The sequence below is a fragment of the Chenopodium quinoa genome, unplaced genomic scaffold (genome assembly GCF_001683475.1).
Source record: "Chenopodium quinoa cultivar QQ74 unplaced genomic scaffold, ASM168347v1, whole genome shotgun sequence".
NCBI classification, from domain to species: domain Eukaryota; kingdom Viridiplantae; phylum Streptophyta; class Magnoliopsida; order Caryophyllales; family Amaranthaceae; genus Chenopodium; species Chenopodium quinoa.
The window spans coordinates 1,148,144-1,167,463 of NW_018742651.1; the positions used below are offsets into that span (position 1 = coordinate 1,148,144).

Sequence of the window (19,320 nt, forward strand, 5' to 3'; positions counted from 1 at the left end):
TGAATTGATTCTCGTTTACAGAACAAGTGAAAAGAAAGGGAAATCCCTATTTGTTGCAATAAATCTAGAGAAAATTATAGGTCAGTGGTTAGGTTTTTTAAATAATAGGGAACAAATGGAGTAGTATTCCAATGACAAACTAAATGCAAATGCAAATGGCTTTGAACAATAAGATAAGATGGATATCATTAGATTAGAAATAACAATAATTATATGAGATCTGAATAGTAATACATGATTTATCAGCTAATCGAGCAGTACTTAAAAAATTACTAGTTAGCAAACTGGGGAGCATGCTTCTTTGATTAACATTGAAGAGCAGCTCCTTATAAGCATTTGATGTTCATTTGATTTGTTCACCACTCAGTAAATGTAACTGAGAGTCTGAGTTACATTATGATTTATGACAGCTTATTACATTCTCAAGCTCTGAAAAATGGGTTATCTATGCAGCGCCATTCCAGTCTGCTACACTAAACTCTCGCAGAATAGCGACTTTATTGCTTGTCATGTCCTTCCCATCATACTTCTTACCCGTTGCAGGACACGAACAAATTCATAATACAATGTGAAGTCCAACCCTACATCTTCACCATTTCCAGGAACTATCTTAGAGCCTTTTTCTGAAGATGTACATGGGTTTTGGCAAACAACAAGGTCGAAACCACCAAACTTTTTCATGAGGAACTCCAGTTTATTAATTGTCAGCTTCTGAATACCTTCAATCTGTACCAACTCCCCAGCTTGATCAGTATTCTGCCACCATCTTCTCAAAATCTTACGTTTGGTTTCAGAGGACTCCACTGAAACAACAGCTTTCAAAAAAATTCCAAGCCGAATCAGTGCCACTTCTGCTCCGCCAATCCCACTATAAAGAGACAACAGAGTTATCCCACCAGGGAATAGGGGCTTCAAAACAGAGAGATAATATCCTAATGTATCAGTTTGAAAGCAAAGCTTCAAGGATTCAAGCCTCTCCACCAAATTCAAGTCAGGATTTTTTGTATGGTAAATCGGATATCCTAGAATGCGTTCTAAATGTTCTGGTTCCATGGGGGCAAGCTTTTGTGGGCCAGCCCAAACAAGATTCATTGTACGACAATAATAGACTACTTTTGTTTGACGTTCACTTGAAAGTACACCTCGAGAGCTGACTAACATCTTTCCCAAGCTACTACAAATTTGAGTTGATCCCACATTATCAGAATTTATACAGCTTAATTGCTTCCTTGTATCCCATGACGGCCACCACTTCTTCGCGTGTGGTATCGCTTCTTCAATTGACATTGGCGACTTTGGATCAACATGGAACCGATCTTCAGTAGGAAGATTATGTATGTATCCTTCCATTCTGCTTAAGGCGGAAAAATGTTGAGTATTAACATGTTCCGGTTGGAGTGCATACAAATATTGAGATACTTTTTGCCACTCATCGGCAGATATATTCACAAAATTTCCGTATAAGAAATAAGGAGGTCCATGAAGCACTTTATCAATACCTCTTCCAGACGGCCTTGATAGCTTGGGTATTCCAGAATTGTCACCTAAGGTCTTACCGTGCGGGGATGGATTGTTGCCAATCGTAAGAGTTTTTGATTTTTTCCGAGAATAGCAAGAACGAGTACTCAAATCTTCATATTCTTCTTTTGGCCTTTTACCCTTTATATCAGCTAAATCAAAATCCCTGATAGAAGAACTCGGCTCATCAAAATATTCTTCCTTTGGCTTTATACCTTCGTACATATTCCCTAAGCCCATGCTGCTCCTTTGAGAAAAAAAGTCTTCATCAAAATTTTCAGATTTAATAGCAAATATATCACCACCACTATGCCCATGCATTCCCTTGATACGATACCAAGAACCATCATGAGATGAACTCTTCATCTTTGAAGGCACCGAAGCATTCTGCACAGAAAACAAGGGGAAAAACAAAATAAGCAATCACAATGAAGAGGATATACTTGATCATGCTGTGCAAGGGCAAATATAATGCATCTAAAATATAGCACCTAGCTGACCCAATAATAGGACCAGGTTGCTTGTCATCAAGTTATATATTCCCTCAAAAAAAAAAAAGTTAAATACCAGATTATGACCGAAAAAGAACCAAATTGATTCGATACCTGATAACGACCCAAATTGAAGTTGACCAGAGCACTACTGAATGTCTGAATCAAACACTTACAATGATTTATTTATGTTCTTTCATATGAAGTAATTATTTTTAAAACTCTTGTCTTGACAACTTTCCACATAGCAGATTACATTTTCAACTATTGCAAATAAAAACCTAATTGATACTCTCTATCTCAGAAAGGTCAACTTCCTTCTTTTTTTTTTTTTTTTTTTTTTGGTGGGGGGGGGGGGGGGGAGGGCATTGTATGTATTAATTTGTGAGAGAAATAAATGTGATAGGAGAGAGTGTGGTGCTTTTAATAATAGAAAAACAGAAAACGGGGATTGTTAATTGTGATAGTGGCCCATTTTGGCATAGATACAATAAATAAAGTGTATGAACTAATCTAGGAAAAACTTGAATGAAAAGTGTGTAAACCATTATAGAACAAAGGCATAATATGATTAATAACATAATAATTGATAAAGCACAAGTCCACAACAAAGAAGTGTAAATCTCATTGAATTAATGCCAAATTAAATAACAAAAATCGATGTCTATACAATTGCCAAGGTTAAAACTAGTCTTTTGATGCTTTCGCTAAACTAGTGAACTATTTGTCTCAAAAAAAAAAAAAAAAAAAAAAAAAAAAAAAAAAAAAAAAAAAAAACACTAGTGAACTACTAACTCAAAAATGAAAATAGAGAGACCCAGACATCTCTCTTTTGCAGCATTTCTTAAGAACGATGAAAGATTTATTGTCAAAAGTAGTAAAATATAGCATGCAGCCTAATCAACTGCGGCAGTAGGTCACAATCCACATTGGAGCAGAAAATTCATCATCTACAGTCGTTGCATAAATGATCAAGAAAAAGTTCAATGGTGACCTGACTCGTGCAAAATTAACCCAGTTAAGAGTCTTTCGATCAAAACTCGAATAACCCAACAAATCCAAATGATAAACCCGCCCCGATACCCACTCGATACATAATCACCAATTTGATTTTAATCCGCCTAACCAAATGCTGAACAGACCCAATCAAAACTACCCATTACCTCTATATCTGTCAGAAACAATAATAACACATTAACATGAAAGGCACAAAAGAATGTACCTAACTTATCTACCCTAAAACGAGTGACAAATTATCGAAAGTACTAACATCCCATCCTTGTTCATTTCCACAAAAATGTTCCCGGCAAATACCACACCATTTGGAAAGTGATATGCAATTTCAAGCAATGGAAATATATGAGCAAATTGGAAAGCACAAATCTGACCAACCTCCCTCTCAAGAAGTGACACAGTTGACAAGTTGTCTTATTTCTAGGTCTTCCATATAGGCTCACATGTAGTTGATTTATATGCTACCAGTTTTGTTGATTTCCATTCACTCTTTTATCTCTCTTATGTACAAGAAGCACATAGAACACATAAATCATACTATCATAGTGCTCCTATTTGGATGAGGAAATACAGGGACATGTCAAAGAGGTTATCAAAGATAAACAATATACCCTAACACTATGGTTGGATAGTAAAATTTGGAGGGAAGGGAAAGTGAGGGATATTATTTCCCTTACTTGGATAACACACAGGGCAAGGGAAGGGAAATGGAGGGATCCATTTTCCTCAAGGTCATTCTATCCCTCAACTCACTTCCAGGCTCCTATTTGGATGAGGAAATAAAGGGACATATTAAAGAGGCATCAAGATAAACTATAAACCTTATGTTAGAATAGAAATATTAGGAGAGAAAGTGAGGGATATAATTTCCCTTATTTGGATAACACATATGGCAAGGGAATGGAAATGATAATGGAGGGATCCATTTTCCTTCCCATTTTAATATACAAAATCTCCATTGATGGAGAGATTTGGAAGCCCACTCTCTTACCTCACCACACCTCTCCTCTCCTCCCTTTCTCTTCCCTCTCTTTCCTTCCCCTCCCTTTCCTTTCACTATTGTTATCCAAACATAGTGTAAAGGGTAGAAGTGTGATTATGAATGACAATTGACATAATCTTAGATGCTAACGTCTCAATTTCTATTACACCCTTGAGTAAGAAATATTTACTTTACCAATGAACTGAGTTATAAAATTTTGAGTAACCAAAGTCCACACCGACAGCAGCAGCAGCAACAGCCAGCTTGTATGGAGTCGACAGACCTACCTCTAGAGGAGGATGTGAAGTATAAAGCTTACCTCTTAGCAAGTCATAGATAGTGAAGTTAGAGTATAAAAACACAAAATTAAATAACAAACTGGGCTTCGAGAAAAAGAGAAACTAGGAGTTAAATGGCCTTCAAAGCCCTTGTAGTGACCATAATAACCATATCATATGGTATACACAAACTTTACTCACTATGAACAAAGTTTACACATATTGTATACACAAACATAAAAATGTGAGAAGGAAAGAGTTGTGAAACCTTAGTACTCAGACGATAAGATTCACCCATTTGGCTAGCACATATGCAGTTGGCAAGCTCTATGACTGGCACTTCCGAACCTTAAAGGAAAAAAAATTAAAAAATAATGAGCACCTTTGTTTTTGGTCACAAGCAAAATCAATGACAAGCAACAAGCTCGCCGTAACCATCCACAGAGCTACTATTGTTAGATAGTTCAAAATGGCCCCCCTCGGAGAATAAAAATTAAACCCAGGTTTGACCCTTTGACCCACCCACACCAGAAAGCATTTATTTAAGTGATGTTTGAAATCAATTACAATAGCCTATTCAAATTATATATAGCAGAGGTACATAGCCAAATGCACACCCTTTTATCTCTGACAGAAGGCTCCAAACAGCCAGCTACCATACATCATAAAGAAATCTTACCCAGCTTTTCAATAGCCAGTGAAACTTCTTGCTCGTTGAATCCCATTTGAAGCAGCTGTAGAGTCTTGTCCATGGTTCCAAATAAAGCATCCGTACTGCAATTCTGTAGTTCAAAATGTATTAATAATTAAAAGAAAATCATGCAACTCTGTGAATCTACCACACATCTTTATCCTAGTAAATTACCACAAGGCTGCTCCAGCCCATGATGGATTAGCATTTCCTGCAGACCTTTGACTGTACATGGCAAGGATGCTGAAATCTAATTCTGGATCTTGTGATGCAATGATCTAAGAAGTGCACATGATCCCAGATCCGTACTAGGATCTTTTGATTCCACATTAACAAAAAGTAGAATGTGGGGGTCTTAATTTAATTCAAGAATCCCAATTCCCAAGTCGAATAAATAAATCCAAAATGCAAGGGATACAGCAGGATAGGTCCCCATCAGGACACAAAAACATCATACAGGATCCTGGGGGGACCTTAATCGGTTGAGATGAAAGCCATACAGAATCATTAATAGAATTGTGAGAGCTCTTTGAGCTCTTTTTCTCTCTTTAGTTGTCTTGCCTAGCTACGTTGTGTTGGTGCATCAAATAAATGTATACATACTTGTATGTACTTTGTATTAGGTACTTGTTTACCCCGTATAACATTAGATTACTCCCTTGTCCCAACTTAATTCTCATACTCCCTTGTACCAATATTCTATTACCTCTTTTTTCCACTATTAAAAGTAGTAAGGATCTCACACTCATTCAATAAAAGATATTCCACCACTATCTTCCATACTTTTCAATTAAAATTTAATGGATAAGCCAACAACAGTTTATCACCTAAAACTCTGTGCAAGCCTTCCTATGATCATTAAATTGGGACAGCGGGTACTAGCTTGGACATACGAACAATTCAGTGAATTAACTCATTAAGATGTAACATACAACTATACACTTTCTAAGAGAAACTTGTAATACCAAGCTTCAAAAATGTCACACAGCATAAAAGAAAACCAATAATTCAAGCATTAAAATGTAAGTTAGTTCATACACTTTTTAAGAGAAAATTGTAATACCAAGCTTCAAAAAAAATATCACGGCATAATCAAACAGCACACCTCATTACTGTCCACATGATCACCATTTGGCAGGCTGTTACCGTTTTCACTCTCAGCAATCTGAGCTGCAATGATGAAGTCCACTAGCTCATTGATTGGAGCACTCTTACCTGGTTATAGCACCAAAATAATCCATCCATTTACAATTACAGATGTATGGAAATTATACTTCAATACCCTTTAATTTCTTATATAGAAAATACAGTAATCCCAACAAACTTTTTATATTTAATAGATCATTTGTCTCAAATGCCTAGAAAGCACAATAAGGTTACAATCATATAGCACAAAATCTATATAAACAATAATATTAGCGCAAATAAAATAAATTCAAGCAGCCAGAAGGTTCAGGAAGAACCAAAGAAGGATTAAACATAAAATAAATATATATAGAGAGTACCTGTCCTATATTACCATATACTATTGGTGTCAAACAGCATATTAGTAATCTCTACTCCGTAAACTCAAAGTAATACTTTTGAGTAATAAATAATAGAGAAGAAAAAAAAAGAAAGAACGTCCCTGACATTCATTATTTGAATAGTCCCACCTTCTGATTAACTGAAAAAAATCCCAGGTTAATGCGTAGCGGGTGGGCTTCCTAAAATGACATTAATAAATATTTTTAAAATGCCATGTGTCACATCCTAATTGGTCTCCAGATTTTATTTTAATTAGGAGAACTGGCTCTAAACAATACTTCATATAAACTTTGCCACATATGTACAAAATTACACGTAACTATCTTCTTTAAAAGCAATATGAGCTATAATATTAACTTTATAAAAAAAATAATAATAAAATAACAAGGTTGACCTTCAGCTTACCAAGTTTACTGATTGCAAAGTCAACATCAGCAATAGGAAAATTCATCATTAATAATGATGCCCTCTTGTCACCATCAAGATCCTCAACTGCATCAGGCTCCTACGGACAATGGGACCAAAGGTGAAACTCAAGCGTAGATAATGCAAAAGAACACTCGCTATAACTTATAAAGGACTAAAATCAGACACTCTAGTGGAGGTCATCAAGCAATAAATGGAATTTTTAAACAATAATACATATTTCAGTTGGGCAAAGCTGAGTAAAATGAAAGAGTAGCACATACAACATAGGAGATAATTGGAAAATATATATATTTCTAAGACAATCTCATCAACACATTCAAAAAACAATCAATATTACTGGGAGACAGCATACCAGCCTTTGGAAGGCCAAATTCAACCAAGAAGACTCCGGCATCTCAATGGCCATCTTCAAATTCCTAAAGTCAAGCATTTGTGAGTGGCTTTCTCTCAACCTTGAGAAATTTTGGTAAGTTTGTTTTAAATCAATTTCAATCCTTTTACGTTTTTATTTTTTTAGATACATTAACTTAATCTATTAATCTTCTTGGGCAATGGAGGGTGCACAATGGATGGTTGTTGTAAAGGAGAAATAAGGGAGTAAATTTTATAAACCATGATCCACCTAAGCACTCATTGACAGTATCTTACAAACACAAACCAGAAGTGAATTTTATTAGACTAACTAACAAGTCATGAAGAAATCATCATTGCAAGATTGAACTAAATCTTGTTCAACTAGAAAGTAAATAATGGGGATGGGTAATCCTTCAAGGTCCTTTCCAATTAAATCAAACTATTTTCTTTTTGATGGCTTGATCATAGCCCCTTGATTTCCAGCTATTCCAAAAGCAAACTTTATTTAGAAGGTAACGGTTCCTCTTCTAGTGAGGATCTATAGTGAACATTGGCACTGGGAAGGAATAATACTAATGATATGCTCCAAGAGTGAAGGCAGGGGTTCATTATTTCACCTGATATTTGTTTGATTTTCAGAGCTGATAGTAACTTGTTCACCTACTTGAGGTTGCAATTTTTTTTTTATTTTTTTTTTTTTAAAGTAACTAGCTAGTCACTATGGCATAACGCTTCTATGGCAATTACTTGCTCGTTTTTTAATTTACTTGACTAACGTTCCTATAATGGGAAAATCATATAACTTGACTCATACTATATCACGTAAACTTTTGGTAGCCAAATTCAATAAATTACCCTTATAAAATTCACGAGGGGACAACAATTCATCTGCTCTTTAAGGTAATGAAGTAAACCATGTGCACCAAGTTCACCAACCACACTTTCTCTCTCCTTTCTTTCAATATTGCGCCAAAGGCCATAGGTCGAGTAAATAAAAACGGAGAAAGTATATGGTAAGTTTGGTAGGGCCAAAACTACAGCGCCTTTTCACAAGCTTCTTTATCTTCTAGTTTGTTGTGGGACAAGATCACTTATAGTGTCATTATAAAGTATGTTGGCTTGGCCTTTTAAGAGTTGCTTAATTAGTTTCATATAAACCGAGTTAACCAGTAATGTTGTTCATTTTGTAGTTGTTTATATATACAATATTTGCTTTTTAAAAAGAGAAAGAAAGAAGTGAAAAAATAAATACTATAACTACAGGGTATAGCAATGATAACGACAGATTGACAGTGCAAGTAGTAATAGATTTAAAACATAAAAATAAAATAAAATAAATAAATAAATAAAGGCCATCTAAAGCCATCTGATAGAATATTTCCCTAAAACAAAACAAATACATAACTCAGCAGGAATGTCTGTTCAAACTGTTAAGTGCAGTATTTCTATGTCAATTCATACAGATAAATAAGATAGTAGAAGACTCAAACTCTAGGCATCCACTTCACTGCATAATTTAACCGCCCATTTACCTAAATCATACTACGTGGCAAGATTCATCAGTATTTCCTTTCCTAAAAAACATGTGTAACCTTAGGACAACTGCTATTCTTCAACATTAGTATTATTCATTCTTTCTTATAGTAGAAACTACATAATAAATTACTCACTCCACAAAGAGAAAACAAACAACAAAAACAAAACCATGGACAAGTTGATCACTGTTCCTTTGCTCCTATGTTGTGTAGCATTCATTCTTTTTCATTGCAAAACTATGTAGAATAATGAGTCACGCCATGGAAAAACAAACTAAAAAAACATAACCATAAATTACCTGCTTTGGATGAAATTCTGCAGATGTGATGGCTTCTACATCTTTATCATCATCAAACAAGCTATCCAATGACTCTGATGATGACATAGACTTTGTTCCTTGCAGAGTCTGTGTATAACAAAAGAACATGAGACAAAGTTAAGATATGCTTGACTTAGTGTGACAAAGATGAGACATGATAGGAAAAGTATACCAAATGTAGCTTCATAAGTTATTATCTGGATCTAATATATTAACAAATTAAATCATTTGCTACTGAGCAGAGACACGTTTAGATAGAGGATCATTTCCCAACTTTCCTAAACAGTGCTCTCATTTTGACAAGACAAAAGATATAAGCAAATTTTTTTGTCAACACTCATCAAAGATTAAACTTTACAGGTCAGGTATCCTAGTCTGTTCTTACTAAGGAAGATTGATTAATAAAATTTACCATATGTAAGTTCATTCATTGAGAATTATGATTTTACAACCTATATAAAATAGGTCATTTAGATTGAAACTTGAAAGCATGCAGAAAAAATTGCAGCTGCAATGCCTGCAATCACATTTATGATGATAGTTTGAATTTGCAGAAATATCATCTCACAACTGCAATGTCACCGACGCATACTAAGGCTGTAGCCTGAATAATCTATGAATTAGAAAGGAAGGTGGCAATTCATTAGCTCATTTATCTCATTTTGTGTCTCTCTTTTTTTTATCATAATAATATTTATAGAATGCTTTATACAAAGGGAAATTAACCTTTGTCACACATTTTAGATGGTTGAGATAGGTTCATATTTGTATATCAACATCAATATTATCCTAATGCTTCTAAAGGAGGATCTCACCCCAGCAGGGTAATGAAGGTAAAATGTATGGAACCCAAACTTTCCCCTTGTCCTCGGCATGCGGTACCCATTTTCAAACTCACACTAATTAAGATGCAACGTAAAATAGTGAGCCATTGTAACTTATTCCATTTAAATTATAAGTAAAGTAATGGCACATGAATATTACACCATAAAATGGATAGTAGAGGTATAGGTTCACATTAAGAGCTAAAATAGAACTAAGAAGTTCCCTTGGAATTTAATGAATTCACAAAAGCCCTAATAGGACCATCGAGAACTTCCAAAGATGCAGACAAACCAATTATAAAATACCTTCTCTACATGATTCTGAGCATCAGGCACAGGTGGGCTTCTGTTGTAACTACGTTCATCAACCAATGGACCCAACGAATCTGATGATTCAGAATTTGACTTTTGATCAGCCTATATAAAGGGAAAAAACATGTATAATTAGCCATTGTAGCTTAAAATATAGAAAAACTACCAATGAATAATACAAAGTGACAAAGGTTTTGACGCATTAGCAACCAAGGGAAAAGGAATGAATAGATCATTATAAATTCTATTTACATCATGCATGATGGCATAACACCTTCATTTTCTATTCTTTTTTCTAAGATTCTCTTAAGCATTGTCTTTTCCACTTGTCAGCAACTAACACCAGCATAATAATTAAGCCAAGTATCATGGTGTTAGCAAGACAAATTATTACTAACATGATAGATAAAACACTAGGTGATCAAAATTTAAAAACTAATTCAAAGTGGATGTTGGTCGGAACTAATTTAGTTTCAACAATTCGATTAGAGTTCTACACTAGTATAACAAAAACCAAAACCTCTCGTCATCCTCTTATTTGGAAAGTATTTCACACTGTTGGAATCTCAGATCCCGATGTTAAGCAGATAATTTTCAATATCAATACCTCTACTGAGAATAACAGAGAAAACAAAATGACGAAGCTAAAATTGTGGCACCCATCAGCCATTTAATCATCCCATACGTAGTACCCCGTAAAAATTTAACACAAGAAAAACAGTAAATTAAAAATAAAATTCAAACTAAAAAAATGTGCCTCAATTACAAAAGGCATGCGCCCTCGCCTAGGCTCCAAGGATCCTTAGCACCTTGGTGTGTCTAACTCTTTTTAAAACTAAAGATACGAGATCCACATAAAAACAACTTTGTACGACTAATAAAAAATACACAGAACTACCAATTACAATGTTTAAAGCTTTCAAATTACCCCATAATCCCAAAAAGACGATAACTGTTTGTGAAGGAAATACAAACAATGTAATGAGGCGTTTGATATCAATATCACAGTTTACATCATCGTAATACCATTAAAAGGTAGAATACTCTATCCCATATACTTGCTGCTCACCAATCACCATTCATGGGCCATGGGACTATGTTGCAGAACTTTATGATTTTCCAGGGACAGCACCAAACAAGTTCATGTATACCCAAATACTTACCCTGTTCAGTAAGAACACCCAGAGCTTCCACAATTATCCAGTAAAATGCAACACGGAAATTGCTATCAAGCCCAGTAAATCTAAATCCCCATTATATCTCATGTGATCTATTTAAATAATAAATTCTTAGCTGAGAAAAAGAAAGGTCCACCATTGCTAAGCACACAACAAAATAACAGAAAAAAAGCATACATCACTAGCCACTATGAAGGTGTTTGGTTAGGAGCTTTTTGGAGTAAAAAGAGCCTTTGGAGCCAAAAAAGATGTTTGACCATTTCAGAAAGCTCTTTGGAGTGTTTGGTAAAGAGCTTCTTAAAAGAGCTTTTCAGGTTAGGAAAAAAAAAAAAGGAAATTTTGAAAGAAAAAAAAAAACACCTTTTAAAACTTATTTTTTGCATATAACCACCTTTTAAAAAAAATGTTGCAAAAGACCACCTATTTTAAAAATTTTGTTGCAACTTACCTCATTTTTAGCCAAATTTATCAATTGTTAGAATTGGTGGCCTTTTGCAACATTTTTTTTGATAAATTTGGCTAAAAAAGTGGTAATTTGTAACAAAATTTTTAGAATTGGTGGTCTTTTGCACAAAAAAAAAAAATTTTAAACATGGTTATATGCAAAAAATAAGATTTAAAAGGTGGTTTTTTGCAAAAACAATTGATAAATTTGGCTAAAAAAGTAGTAATTTGCAACAAAATTTTTTGCAACATTTTTTTAAAAGATGGTTATATGCAAAAAAATAAGATTTAAAGGTGATTTTTTGCTAAAATTTCAAAAAAAAAATATTGCACCATACCCATTTTAGGAAAAAAAATACCACTTGTTTATTTAGTTTATGCTTACAAATTTACAATCACATGGACAAATTTGTATTTTTTTTTCCTCTCTCTCTTCTTTTTTCCCACTAAAAAAAATTGTGCCCTCTCCCCATGGTGCAATATTTAAAGAATGAAAGAGGTAGATTATTTAACCCTAATAATTTCAAAGTTATACATAAAAAATCATGCGACAAATTAGAGGGGAAAAAAACATGATATTGCTTTAAAATTACAAATCAATGCAATTCTTGAATTTCCACCTGCAGGTTTTTCCTGAATACTGATAATAAATAACTAGCAGGAAAGTGTATAGGTATGTCAAAATTATAGGATTTTTAACACAAATTTTGTAAAGGGAAAAGCAAAATATGATAAGAAAATGATAGACAAAATTGCTATGCTTGGAAATCCCTTAATAGCCAGTCATGCAAATTATATATCAAATGCACAAAATAAACAAACCCTCAACCAAAAAACCATACGAGAAAGAGCTAACAAAACATTCTTACTTACTGAATATGCAAAGAGAGTATCCAACAACAAGCCAGCATCTTCCTCCCCTATGGTTTTCAGAAAGATATATTTTATCAGTAATAATCACATAAATATATATTCACAAACAGAATTAGCTAATACTAGGTCAATTTCTTCTTGCAACTTCCTTTTTCTAATTTGACATATTGCAGCATACATTGCATAAATATTCACGAAGATAAAATCACATTTGTTACCTTTTTCTTTAATCACTTTATCTATTAGAGAAGGAGTAAATCCCATGCCAATGAAAGAAGATCTCAAATTAGTTCCCGATGAGCTGGCAACATTTTCCTGAGAAATATGATATCAAAAAAAGACGTTAATATATCCTGAAAGAAACCTTCTGATCCAGAAACATGAGTCCAAATCCTCAAATTTGCACAACATCAGTGCAATTAAAATTTGTTGCAAAGAAAAGCAAGTCCCCAAAACTTAGAACCACGTATGTAAAAGATAGAAAATATATTGTCATTGGCAAATTACAGCTAGTCTTTTTTTAATTCCCACCATACCGTCCACGTCACCGGTTCAGTGGGAATTTTTTAAAAAAACGGGTTTATTAGAAAACCGCTACTTCAAGTAGCGGTTTACATATTAAAAACCGCTACTTCAAGTAGCGGTTTGTATTTACTAATTACTGATTTACAGATATTTTGTTTTGAAAGAAAACTTACAAAACAAACCCATAAACCGCTACTTGAAGTATCGGTTTTAATTTCATAAACCGCTACTTCAAGTAGTGGTGTTTTGAGGAAAACCGCTACTTGAAGTAGCGGTTTACAAAATTAAAACCGCTACTTGAAGTAGCAGTTTGTTGTTGGACCGAGAAAAAAAAAATCGGTTTGTTTTCCTTAGCTGACGTGGACGGTATAATGGGAATTAAAAAAAGAGTAGTTGTAATTTGGGAATTAGATAATTTCGCAACATTATTTAGGGAAAGGGCTCCTAAATAATTAACCCAAGAAAAACCATCATAATGTTGATATGTTACTTTTGGAACTTGCATACATATATCACAGTTAGGAGGACAGGAGGTTACAAGTGCAAGAGGGGGGACAATTTAACAGATTGCAATATCTCCATTCAACATTTAGAATAAGTGAACAACAAAAAATTTCACATTACCCCAAGATGCCTTGGCTCTGCAACCTCCGATGTCATTTCAAATCCCAATCCATCTATGTCACGTATGCTTTGGTTTTCATCCTCCCCATCAGATAAACTTTCTGTATCTGAGATGTTTAAAACCTTAGGCTGAAAGAGCCACGGAAAAAATGATTACAAATACATATATTAGCCAAAAAACATATTGCGGACATGATGTATCATCTATTAAATCAACAGAAAATTTGAGAGCATACCATCATGAGACACAATAGTAGCAACAGTGCTCAAGATGTGTACTTGGTGATCCCCCAAACTACACAACCTGAGCACTTTCTTGAGATTCCTGAAAAAAACACAAACACATGCAAGTGAAGCAACCAAAAAAGAGACAAAAAAATTTTAAAAATGAAATATACTCTGATTACTTTAACTCTTCGAATGAAATTAAAGAGACAAAAAATTTTAAGAATACAGTGGATTAGCCATTTAATATAAGGAATACTAGCATCGTACTTATAAAAAATACTATTAATTGAAGGAAAAAGGCACCAAACAACGCCATAATGTATTAGCAAAGCACATATCCTGGATTTCCTTCATTTGGTACAAGATAAGTAGGACAATTTTATTTATGAGCAAAAAGCGATCACCCCATCACGGGAAAACACAAAAAATAGGAGAATATTATAATTATTTTGGATACCTATCAATACCTTTCCTATCTCATTCCACACCCAAAACAAGACAAAAATGGGTCGTTCATTCAACCTATCTCGCCTTCATTTACCTCTAACTTTTCACATCCAAGCACACTATATGTGAATGGCACATTCTAACTAAATCGCCTACAACATGAGCGACATTCAATTTAACCATCCACATTGACAACAACAAAACAATATCATCAAACCAAAAGCACCAAGATGCTCATTGCAACGCCAAAGACAATACGTTCCTACACCTTGAACAGGTAAAGACAGGCCATTCGCTACTCGATTTTGTTAAATTAGCCCAGAACTCCAACAGTCCAATATAATACGAGTACGTAGTATATCACATTCTAGTTCACACGTATTAAAGTTACGCAAACAAGTGATGATCTCAAGATGGCTCAACATCAAAGCTTTCTTGAACAAATTTTTTGAACAACATTGACAATGCCAAAAACCGAACCGAAACAGACTTTGACCGGAATAACATTTGACAGAAACAAAGAATTCAATTGTAGTCCTAATTGAACCAATTTCCTACATTAGCGACAGAATTAACAAGAAATTGACACCAAAATCAAAATTATAATTCAACAACAACAAAAAATTAGACACCAAACATACATGCAAACTCAGACCAAAATTCATCCAAAAAACAAGAATTCTAACAATCACAAAAGGGGGAAAATAGTTAGGGTTTCTCACAAACCTCACAAACAGAAAATGGCGAATTTACGACATGCAAACTCAGAGGATGCAACTGGAGGAGAGAGAATCCAGCAGTGTCGTCGCCTGTGTCAGTCGATGATGTGGTCGAAAATGGCGGCGTCGCAACGACGTAGAGTGCGATAGCGGCGTCGGAGATGGCGGCGTCAGGTGGCGCTGACGGCGGAGGAGAGAGAAAGTGAGTGTGCGCGTGTGTGTTTGTGTATGACTACTACTTTGACCGTAGATTCAATTAAATAATTTGGAATTTTTTATTTTTTATTTTTTGTTTTGAGTTTTTTTGACACCTAACATATTTCGAACCCAACATTTGATTTTGTACTCTTTTGCTTGACTGATTGTACGTAACTATAAAATAAATGAACCCTTTTACGGTTTTTCCCGTGACTAATTCGAGTATCGAGAACTTATTTCCGGTCTTTGTTATTCCCTTCATCCCCTTTTGATAGTCCCTAATGGGCATTTTTCACGGGAATTAATAAACACAAATAAGAATAGTTAGATTACATTGAAAAAATAAATTGACATTTAAATTGACATTGAGTATGCGAAAAAGTAGAGAGAGAAAGTAATAAAATTACACGGGAAAACAAAAATTACATAGGAAAGTTAAACTTGCACAAATATTATTGCAAATTGGAGGGAATTTTGGTAAAAAATTTAATATTAATGGTTATTGGAAAAAACAAATGGGGTAAACATTTTGGGACTAAAATTTGTCCATAAGGGACTATCAAAAGGGGACGGATGGAGTATATGAAAAACTTCTTATGTAGGGTCTGTTCTGATACGATTATTTTCAGTTCAGTTCAGTTCATCTCTAATAAGTTCAGTTCAATTCAGCACCTAATTTCCTTCTCTTATAAAATATTCAGTTTAGTTCACCTCAGTTCAGTTCAGTTCAGCTCTAATAAGTTAAGTTCAGTTCAATTCAATTCAATTCAATTCAATTCAATCAATGAGAACAAACCCTTAGTGTAAAGAAACTTGTTAAACAAAGTCGTAAGGGTTACGTTTAAGAAGTTTTTTAACGAAAATATTAGAAGTATAAAAAGAAAATATTGAGAATTAATATACATTAACTATATTGATTCACGCGTGTTTATAGCATGATTTCTCATATTTATACTTCGTACCAGTTAACGAAATTAGTTTAATGCTTATTCCTTTTATATGTAGATGGACTACATGTATATATATATATATTACTCAAAAAGAAATATTAAGACAAATAAACATTAATTTCATTTGACTATTGCATGATTATATGCTTATATGTAGCCGATTACATACATAATTACCCAAAAAAGAAATATTAAGTATAAATAAATATTGATTACATCGACCCACATGTAAAAGTTATAAAATTACCAAATTTAAATATTTAAAAATATACTTCTATGTAGGTCTAAATGGTATAGGTTGTCCCCTTTCATATCCATCCAAAAGTCTAAACTCCAAACACGCACATTTGCGAATAGTGCGTTCTAACAAGATCATCCAAAACAAGAGTGCACCATTTCACCACAAGAGGTACGTGACATATGTAAGAAATAATAGGTACTAATTGCGGAATAAACATGAATCATATTCATAAAGTACCTAATCCCAATATCTAATGCATAACACATAAAGAACATATAATTGTACCTTTGAAGCGTGATTCCACGTGCGATCGAGCAAGAAAAATAGGAGATAAAGAACCCCAAGCGTGATTCCTCTACTTGGTCCACGGGCACAGATTAAGACCTCCACTAATGCTATTTAGCTGCAATTGAACCCTTCAATTAACCTTCTATGGAGAAGAGCGAGTAACGAACCGCCATGAACCACCATGAACCACCACACGCGCCACCAAGGGTGGCCGGCCGTACGGACGAAGGGATGAGAGAGATAGCCGTGAGATAAAGAGAGGAATTAGGGTTTTGGGATTGGTTGACTTGATGTTAAAATATACTGTGTGTGAATTATGACTGCTTGCAAACAACCCTAGGCATGGATCTTTTTTATAGATCTCATCTCTAAATAAGAGCTCATGTCAAAAGTCCAAAACCTAATTCCAATCTAACTATGCTAGCCCAATCCATTTCATGATTAGTTAAAATTCTTGGTTGCATTCTAATGCATCCAAGATAGCTGCACCAAGGCAAAACGCAACCTCCACTGAATGAAACACAAACTTAATTCATCTTCTTCCTTAAGTTTCATTTTTTATGATTCTCTTTCTTCACTTTCATAATAATAATTTTGATCTCAATTTTCACTCTCCTCTCTCCCATCTTCCATTCGAAATTCTCTCTCTCCTCTTTCTTCTCTTTCATTTGACATTTTCTCTCTCCTCTGTTATATGCAACACTATGGATTTGGTTGTTAATCTTAATGAGATCATCAATGAAGGTTAGTTTTTGTGTTGTTTACAATTAGTTTAATTAAGTTAGACTTTTGGATGAGTTTGTAATTGTTATTGAATTTATAATTTGATGAGTTTCAATATACTCTTGATAAATTGGTTTTTGATTTTATGATTTAATTTTAATTCTTGGTATTCTGATTTTGATGTGAATAGTAATTGAATTGCTTTTTTTTTTTTGAAAATAATTAAATTCTTGGTATTCTTTCTCTCTCTTTTGTTGGTGGTTTTTAGATTCTCAATCATGTTACAAATCAATAACTATTTTTTCAATGGAAAATAAATAATTATTATTGTTTTTGAAGAAAAAATCAATAATTATTTTCTCTATGATGAATCAAGATTAATTTGATTATATTCAACTTTTTTGGAGTTAAAATAATTACGATCGAACTTGAGTATAATTTCTGTAAAAAAAATGAACACGTAGTAATTTAAAATGAACATCTAGTAGAAAATGAACTTTTAGTACATTGAAAATGAACATTTAGTACATAAAAATTGAACATATTTCAACAATTTATTATATCTTTATTTTTTTTTCTTTAATAATTATTGATTAGGGGATTTTGCTCCCACCAATCGGAATGCGCAACGTGGGCCAATCAGGTCCTGCCAAGTGTCCCCCAGTTGGAACTATCAGGGCTTGCCACGTGGCACGCGCTTATTCGTCCACCTTGGACCTACTATGTCATGACACGTGGCATACTCCATGCTTAATGGAGAAACCGGCCACCCAGGCCCAACTTCCGAGGGAAGCCCAATCAGCCCTAGGTTAACCTAAACCTAGGATTGACACGTTTCCCAAGGTTATAAATACCTCCCCTAATCCTCATTAAGGGGGGATTACACGTATATCACAGAGATAACAGGCTGATCACGCTAACAAAGCAGATTACCTACATTAAACACTCTCACCTAGAGAGACCCAATCACTTTAATTTCCGCATTAATTACTCCTTAATCAAGTACTAACTTGACCGTTGGAGGCGGAGCTCCCACCACCAGGAGTCTCCGTTGTTTTGCAGGTACAGGCGTCCGGTTCCAATCTCGGAATTGTAACTCTCCCGCAGGACATCAGAAAACCCCGAATTCTGGAAGTGACCCTTCGCCTTCCCACTTCGCCTATATATAAGGGAGTGTTGACTTCTGTCATTCACACTTGAGAATTTTGTGAGAGGACATTCGGACCCCTGAACTTGCTCTGACATTTTGGACTCTTTCTGCCTACCGCCTGCTCTGACAAGCCGACTGCAAAGGATTTTCAGAACTTCATCAACCCTCACTCGTTCAGGTAACCGTCGGTTCTCTTACTCTTAATTTTCTTTATTTTATTCTTTTTTGAAATGGCACCACGGAAGCACACGACACGACCTAGGTTAGTGATCAGTCGGTCACCGGGGACGGCTGAATCTAGGACTAGGAGTGCCGCCTGCCCTTTTCCGGACCCATCTTTGCCCTTTATACAAAGTCCGACTGTATCTGTGTCTATGCAGAGCATGATGGCCAGAACAAAAAAGACTGCCAGGATCTCAAATTCAGACGGCTCCTCCCGCAGGGTGCCGATTAGTGA

At 34.6% G+C, this 19,320-nt stretch overlaps 1 protein-coding gene across 2 annotated transcripts; it reads right to left on the reverse strand.

Moving 5' to 3' along the window:
• Positions 1–174: 174 nt before the first annotated feature.
• Positions 175–15,797, reverse strand: LOC110722069 (probable inactive DNA (cytosine-5)-methyltransferase DRM3). Of its 2 annotated transcripts, XM_021901304.1 has the most exons (12): positions 15,321–15,797; positions 14,156–14,244; positions 13,920–14,048; positions 12,989–13,085; positions 12,771–12,817; positions 10,270–10,380; positions 9,119–9,226; positions 6,907–7,006; positions 6,080–6,189; positions 4,963–5,065; positions 4,552–4,631; positions 175–1,905 (listed from the first exon to the last, which is right to left on the reverse strand). In XM_021901304.1, the coding sequence occupies exons 2-12, from the start codon at positions 14,159–14,161 to the stop codon at positions 508–510; spliced, it is 2,289 nt and encodes a 762-aa protein (XP_021756996.1). In that variant the 5' UTR covers positions 14,162–14,244; positions 15,321–15,797; the 3' UTR covers positions 175–507. The 2 variants fall into 2 exon arrangements, with proteins under 2 accessions (XP_021756996.1, XP_021756997.1); XM_021901305.1 differs by lacking the exons at positions 12,989–13,085; positions 13,920–14,048; positions 14,156–14,244; positions 15,321–15,797 and having other exon boundaries at positions 12,767–12,817.
• Positions 15,798–19,320: the final 3,523 nt, after the last annotated feature.

Excerpts from the sequence above, each read along its gene's own strand:
- LOC110722069 (XM_021901304.1), bottom strand. Across the intron at positions 12,818-12,988 it reads TAAAGTGATTAAAGAAAAAG|GGGAGGAAGATGCTGGCTTG; the intron begins GTAACAAATGTG and ends TGAAAACCATAG. Across the intron at positions 7,007-9,118 it reads CAGAATTTCATCCAAAGCAG|GAGCCTGATGCAGTTGAGGA; the intron begins GTAATTTATGGT and ends CATTGTCCGTAG.